General features: G+C 41.9%; 1 protein-coding gene across 11 annotated transcripts in view; it reads right to left on the bottom strand.

The window, feature by feature from the left end:
- Window positions 1–7662, bottom strand: part of Syne1 (spectrin repeat containing nuclear envelope protein 1) — a 493437-nt gene that overhangs the window by 98453 nt on the left and 387322 nt on the right. For all 11 annotated transcript variants that reach the window (XM_029532807.1, XM_029532801.1, XM_029532799.1 and 8 more), the window contains 3 exons: window positions 5881–6081; window positions 2848–3021; window positions 714–845 (listed from right to left, as the gene is read on the bottom strand). In XM_029532807.1, the coding sequence (XP_029388667.1) occupies window positions 714–845; window positions 2848–3021; window positions 5881–6081 (507 nt within the window). The remainder of the gene's footprint in view (window positions 1–713; window positions 846–2847; window positions 3022–5880; window positions 6082–7662) is intronic.

A 7662-nucleotide genomic window follows, 5' to 3' on the forward strand; every position in this document is an offset into this window, starting at 1 on the left:
ATCATCTATCATCTATCTATCTATCATCTATGGCTTATCTATCATCTATCTATCTCTATCATCTATTTTTATATCTCTAACATCTATATATCACCTATCTATCTATGTATGTATCATCTATGGTCTACTTTTATCACCTATTTATCATCTAGTTGTCTGTTGGTCGCTCTATCACATTTATCAATCTATCATCTATGTCTACTGTCTGTCCATCTATCTATCTATCGATCTATTATCTATTTCACAGAACTAAGAACCTACCTCATGGCAACATGCTTGTCAAGAAAGCCTCTACCCTTGCTGCTGAGTGGTAGAGTACAAACCAAGAGGTGTTTTTTTTTTTTTTTTTAATAAGAAATTCTAATTAAATCCAGCAGGTCATACATACACAAAAGGCATGAAAGTAGGAGGAACCCTTGTGAGTAAGAAGGTTTTAGCTTTAGATAGAAGGAAATAAGAGAGGGCAAGTGGAGCTGGGGCTAAACCTCATTGTGTAATATATTAAACCATCAAACAGTAATAAAATACATATAAACTATGAACAATACAGACACAGTCTATGTGTGCCGTGAACTTCAGCAATTTTAAAGAAAAGTAAAGAATTGAATGAAGTTTATCACAAGCTTGTTTAAATTCTGTTAGAAGTTATTGGCAAGTTTCTAAAGGAAACGTTGGTATTAAGGGTGCTACCCAGATACCCTTGGAGGTCAGACCTGGTAGAGACTTATCCTTTCCACAAGTCTGTCCTCGCTCTCTTCTACCAGGCCCACACTTGGGATGCTGTTTTCTATCACCTCCAGCTGTCTGTTAAGCTCCTGGCGAGTCTCATCCAGATGGGACCACATCTACAAACACAACAGTAATTAGTGGAATCACAGCACTAGGGAGGCTAGCAAGAAGATCACAAGTTCAAGGACAGCCTGGGCTAGCAAACAAAACTAAGCAACCAACATACAAAAAAAAAATAATAACGTTCCCCCAGGTGTGTAAAATTTGTACTTGCGAGATAATCTGCTTTAGGGATGTTTAGCAGGTGTTTGAGTAAACAAGCGATGGATCTAAAGCAAGTGACATAATGCTGGCCCTCAAAAGTGTGCAGCCCCATCCCTCTCTCAGTGTGTGTGTGTGTGTGTGTGTGTGTGTGTGTGTGTGTGTGTGTGTGTGTGTAAAAGAGGTCCTGAAATTACAAGATGAGGGAGGGGAGGAGTCAGAGGGATGGAAATTATGTAAATATAGTATTTGTGTATAACATTCTCAAGAACTAAAACAAAATTAGGTTTAAAAAAAGAGAGAGAAAAGCCAGGCATGGTAGTGCACACCTTTAATCCCAGCACTCGGGAGGCAGAGGCAGACAGATTTCTGAGTTCGAGGTCAGCCTGGTCTACAAAGTGAGTTCCAGGACAGCCAGGGTAATACAGAGAAACCCTGTCTCAAACCCCCCCCCCCAAAAAAAAAGAAAGAAAAGAAAGAAAGAAGGAAAGAAGGAGCTACAACATAACTTCTAAAACTTTTAAGGAAAATGGGAAGACTAAAGGAACTGGGTCAGCAGCTTAGGGCAACTGAGCTAATTATTAACCCGAGGAAGGGACTGATCTACCAGCAGTTTTCCCAGGGTTCTGTGGCTAATTCCTTGGCTTCTACGGACTACCTATTTGGTGTCCAAGGTCATATGTTCAAGGTCATATGTTTGTGCTCTGAATCTAGGACGTTAGCTTGTAGGCTCTTTCTACAATAAACCACATAGTAAATATTTTCAGCTTTGTAGATTATTTAGTATCTCTTGCCACCAGTCTTGTCTGCCCATTGGATGAAGGCAGTTGGAGATTAACAAGCAAACCAATAAAAAAACTATTATACCCAAATAATCTTTACATAAAACAGGCTACATTTTGCCCAGGGGCCAACTTCTGTTCCAGAGTCTGGGCCCTGTTAATAAACGGCATCCTTTTTTTCCCCCCTGATTATCTATAAGATCTGGTATTTCAAAGGCTGTTTGCTTCCCTGTAGAGACGTCATTCTGCATTCTGAAGTCTGTGTTCTTGTTCCCTCATTGGACCACTGTCTCTTTGAGGACAGTCCTGGGAACATGTTTATATTTCCCTTGCCTGGGAATCTGGTGGCAACTTGATAAATGCTGAATAAATACATACTTGATTTCTTCACTTACAACAAATAAGCAGATGCAAGTGAACAGAACAAGGGAATGGAATTTCTTGGACAGAAGAGCAAATTCCTAAATGGGACTAAGAACACTGCTTATAGCGGCTGGGATCTTGAACCTTTATTTCATTATTTTGCTTCAGAGTTTCTGGGCTGCTGCTGTTTTGCTTTTTAATGTTTAATGATGTACGTATGTATGCATACACTCACGTGGGTGCCCACAGAAGAGTTATGGGCCTCCCGATGGGGTCCCTAAGACCCAAACTCATGTACTCTATAAGAACAACAAGTTCTCTCTTCTTAACCGCGGAGTCATCTCTCCAGCCCCCTGGCTGGCTATTTTACAACAAATGAATCATCCTATCTTTGCTCTCAGACCATAAAGATTTGTCCCCAGGCTGTCCTCTGGCTTCTAGATTCCAGTGACAGGTCTTATCACAAGAACAATTGCATAGATAGAGCCAGGGATGTGTAATTTCCATATTTCATATTCCTAATTAGGGTTTTAGCTTGAAGTTCAAGTCTGTGAGCATCTTCACCCATACTTTCTAAGGTTGGGATTCATCCAGCTGACTCACATTACAGTGTATCACATACAGAATATAAATGGAAACCCAATACCCAAAATGAAGGAACCCAGGTAGCTCCATTTTGCAGTCAGAAAGAGGCTGACTTGGGCGGTCTCACCTCTAGGATGTACTCAAGTTCCACCCCTCTCTTGTGAGCCTGCTTCAACACAGCAGAGGCCTGAGCCATGCGGTCTGTATGGAACTGAGTTTCCTTCGCAGCTGCAAAGCCCACGATCTTTCTGAAGAGTATTTCAGTCAAAATCATGTGCGATTCCAGGCCCTGGAAGTATTCCTGTTAAGTTTTGTCAGGCAGAAGGAGATCAGCAGCTCATTTGGACTGTAGCTCTAGATAAGAACTCTTTCAACAGCAGAAGCTGATGGAACACAGTTAACATTAGCAGTGTATCATTCCTCTGCCTCCCTCTGCCCAACTCACCCCGCAGCATCTTAAGAGGCACTGTGCCCTTCCTACAGAGGATGCCTGCAAAGTCTAGGCTCTGAGCTCCTAACTGGCCTTCCCTCTTGACGCTACTCATGTACAGATGGTTCATCACTATGCTAAAGACACAAGTCTCCAAGACAAACGCTTTCATCTGTGACTAGTTGATAAAGGAGAGTTTCCTGCTGACATCCCATGCATAGGGACACTGACATCAGAGACACAGTCACTGACCATCCCTGTCACACCACTGGCCTCCCGTGTCACTTGGATATACTAGTCCCCTCATTCTCATCTTCAGATCTGCATACCCTCTGCTTTTCTCAAGATGACTTCTTCTCCTACCATGGCTGGGATTCAGACCTTCTCTTTCCAACATACAGGCTCTTTCTCTGCCTTGCTTATGATAGATGACCAAGCATAGCTAGGCATATAGTAATTTGTTAACAATGATTTTAAATTTCCCTTGTATTTTATTTCCTTGCAATGGAATTGTAACCACTGCATAAACTTATTCATTTCAAACACTACCTTTTATATAAGTAGATCCTAGAAGATGGATATAAGCCTCATTCTACCCCTGATCTTAAGCCCGGGACCATGAGTGGAACTGAAGGACTAGAAATTGGTAACAACAGCTGAAATTGAGCTCTTATTATTACTATAAATTCTTTACCCAACTCATGACATCCTTATGACAATTCTGAAGGTCTATGAAATACTTTTATCTGTCATTTTCCAAGTGATAACATTGAGCCATCCAGTCTGTGTAGCTAGCACAAGGTCACCCAGTTAAGTAGGGCAGAGTTGAGGTTTTAATTCCTATTATATGACTGTAACTTTGTTCCCACCAAAGCTGTAGAGGTCTCCCACAAAACACAGACTGGACAGTAGAGGGTAGGTTGGTCATCATCACCAGTACCATAATTGTTTTGTTGTGCCAGGAATCAAGATCAGTGCCCAATAATATTAGGGAACCACTCTACCCATGAGGTATACCAGCAGCCTATGTTGTTGTTTTATCATTTATTCTGAGACAAAAACTCATGTATTCACCCCTGCTCAACTTGCTCTTTAGCCGAGGTAGGTCTTGAACTTGAAATCGCTCCTGCTTCCATCTCCCAAGTAGCTAGGATTACAACACAAACCTGTGACATCAAGCCTATCTTAGAACCATTATTTTTAACCAATCAGCAGTTGATGAAATGATCAAATGGCTGGAAAAGACATACTAAGCCAAATGTGCACTGAGAGTCAAGCATGTTTTCAACACAAGCTTACCTCCCGCTCTGGCTTTGGCAGCATTTCCCATGACCAAAGGGGCCCCTGTGCAGCCCAAGAGGCAGCTGGGGCCTACTCCCTTAGAACTTTTTCCTAACTGAGCATCTTTTCTGTTATTCTATTGCTCCTTGATCCTAGTCTCCCTTCTGGAATAACTCAGAGTGATCTTTTATTGCTATGGTCAGATTTGAGAGAAAACAGCTGTAAACTTTAAAGCAATGTTTTCGTAGCCAAATGATAAGGCATTAATAAATCATACAACTCTTTAGACAGAAAATCTCTGAGGGGAAAATAGCAAAAAAGTATAGTCCCCTTCTTTCCACAATTCGACAATAATAGCCCACCAGAGAGCCACACAACAGTAGAATGTTAATCATTTAAAACTCAGTGAGACTGTTTTGTTTTTCTTCTGGGAATTCCCATAACCTGGGAGGCTGAGTTTATAGCCTGGTAAACTTTGCATAGTCATTGCTAAAAATGTGCTATGATAGGAATGTATGTGTGTGTATGTGTGTGTGTGTGTGTATGTGTGTGTTAAATATATATTTATTCACTAAGGAGTAATGAACTTGAGCTCCCTTTGGAAACACACTGACGAAGCAATCTCCGGGTTCCCAAGCCTGATTGCGTGGTAAAAGTTCTGGTCAAGCCTAGGAAAATCTTGGAGGCCAACAGCAACTTCAGGAGAATGTGCTTAAGGGCCAGGAGGTCTGAATGACGCAAGTAACAGACACCAAAACAGAGTGGACAGCCCTGTATTCCCAGAGTGGAGTGAGGAGTCTATGCCAGGACAGTGAGGGGGAGAGAGAGCACCTGGGGCTAGATGGACAAGAGGCCCTAACAAATACACAGGGGGAAAACTGAGTTAAGAATGTAGCTAACAATAGGGTCAGTTGGTGGAGCTTTTATGGCTCACATGCACCAAGTCCTGGGGTCCATCCTCAGGACCATAGAAACTTAGTTGCATGTCCCTTTAATTCCAGATCTCAGAAGGTGAAGGCAGGAGGGTCAGAAGTTCAAGGTTACCTTTAGCTAGATAGTGCTTGAGGCTAGCTTGAGCTACATGAGATCCTGCCTTTTAAAAAGAAAGAGAGAGAGAAAAAGAGAAAATAAAAAACCATCTGAGACCCACGACCCACTAAGGAAAGCCTTTGAGTTTCTCCTTGATTAAAGTTCATATATGATGAGAGTTGGGTTAATATTAATGGAGAACTGATAAGTAAAATCACTGATTATACTTATTATAAAAATACCCTTCACCATTTTTCTTTACTCTAGGGGATTTGAACAAATATCAATAGACCACTTAGAAGTGTAATTATACAAGTATAGCGCATACAAACCAGGCATATTTGGTTGAAATACCAAACCCCTCTATGTAAGGTTCTGAGAATATGCTGTTTCAGCTATGCCTTCCTGGTCTCATCTCACCTTGTGCTTGTCAAGCAGTTGCTGGATTTCTTCTTTGGAGGATACAATGATCTTCTGGTCCCCTGCCATCTTCTCCTGTCCAGTGTCCAGCAGGTCTACCAGATCTTGCAGAGCCTTATCATACTGACTCTTGAGAGCAAGGTTCTGGTGGAGGCTGCTCCTCCGGGAGCTGATAGTCACCAGTAGCTCATCATACATGTCCTAAGGCAGAGGCACCAACACCAGTCTCAACCACAAAGTTGCAGTCCCGAGCCCGCTGCCTGCCCAACATCCTGCCAAGGTCACACCTCTCCACAAAGGAGTCTCTGCAGGGAAGCAAGCTGCCTGTCTTTCTTATGAGCCTGTCTGGGAAATAGCTCAAAGAGGAAAAGAGACACCCTGGACACCTCTCTCTGCATCTCGTAGTATAGATGCATGGGACCATGGCTTTCCTGGGGTTTGATCCTTGGTTAGTTCAAGCTCTCTTGTTCATCTTGCTTGGCAATCTTACATATTCTTTTTTTGTTTTAAGTTTGATTGTTTCTTCTCTTGAAGAAGTCATAAATCATAGAAGAAGAACTAAAGAAAAGCTAAATTCCCAAAGATTTAATGATGGGGTATCTATAGAGAAGGGGTAACATAATGTGGAAAGAACCACTGAAGAAAGGTAAACTGTAACTCCGAGATCTAACACTGTCTTCTGACGTCTGTGGTACCATGCACACACATGGCGCCCAGACATGCACATAACGCACATACCCATACACATAGAAGTTACAATAAATAAGAAGCCAGGCAATCTAAAACAAACTATTTCCTAGAAATGACTCATGAGGCCACTTCTTGTCGTCTCTGGCTATTGATCATCCATTATGTGATATGAGGTTAGGCTGCTGAACAAACATGTCCCCAAGATGAAGAGAGATGTCACAGAGAGAAAACCTGATTCTTACGGTTAGCATAACCTTAACATTTACTTAATCTTATAATAAATGAATAAAGTATCTCTCACATTCCTGTCAACTAAATAGTATCAGATCTCAGACAGCCCTTTAAACATAGAGAGAAAAAAGCAAAATGAAGGAAGTTAATGTAAAGAGCAAAACCTTTAGACTCAAGGCGACTGGTTCTGCCAAATGTGGTGAAGTAAGCAACTATTTCACCTGGAAGGATGTTTTTGGAGATGGTGAGACACCAAACAAAATTTACTGAGGCATATGGATCTGATGAGTGCATCGTACTGAGGTGGGGCAGCCAGAACTGTTCAATCTGGACAAGTCAACTCCAACGCTTATTTATAGCTATGACGTTTGACCCTTACACCTGACGCTGAAGCACTGTGGGAAAACGAGCTAAAGGAAGGGCCAGTGGGTGGGGGAGTTTTGTCCTGTGACATCTCAAAATGTTAGCCAAGGGCCTGAGAGGGTCGAACCAAGGTTGATTTCCTGTTTGTAAGAGCCTTTGTTTTTCTCAGGAGAAGGACTTGGGCCTTTGTGTTTGACCCACTGCCACCCCCAAGTGTTCTGCAGTAATGCCCAGAGACAAAACCTAACCGGCTGTGCTCAGTGAAACCCAATGGCACACAGCATAAAATTACAGCTTGCTTTCTATAATGTGTTAAACTTTACAGGCTTGGGAAGGTTTCTCAGTTTTGTCCTTTTACCCCATGTAGTAGTTTTGCCAGGATATCAAAATTAATGCTAAATGGTTCCTTTCCTTTCCTTTCCTTTCCTTTCCTTTCCTTTCCTTTCCTTTCCTTTCCTTTCCTTTCCTTTCCTTTCCTTTCCTTTCCTTTCCTTTCCT

This window comes from Mus pahari, chromosome 21, assembly GCF_900095145.1.
Source record: "Mus pahari chromosome 21, PAHARI_EIJ_v1.1, whole genome shotgun sequence".
In the NCBI taxonomy this organism is placed as follows: Eukaryota; Metazoa; Chordata; class Mammalia; order Rodentia; family Muridae; genus Mus; species Mus pahari.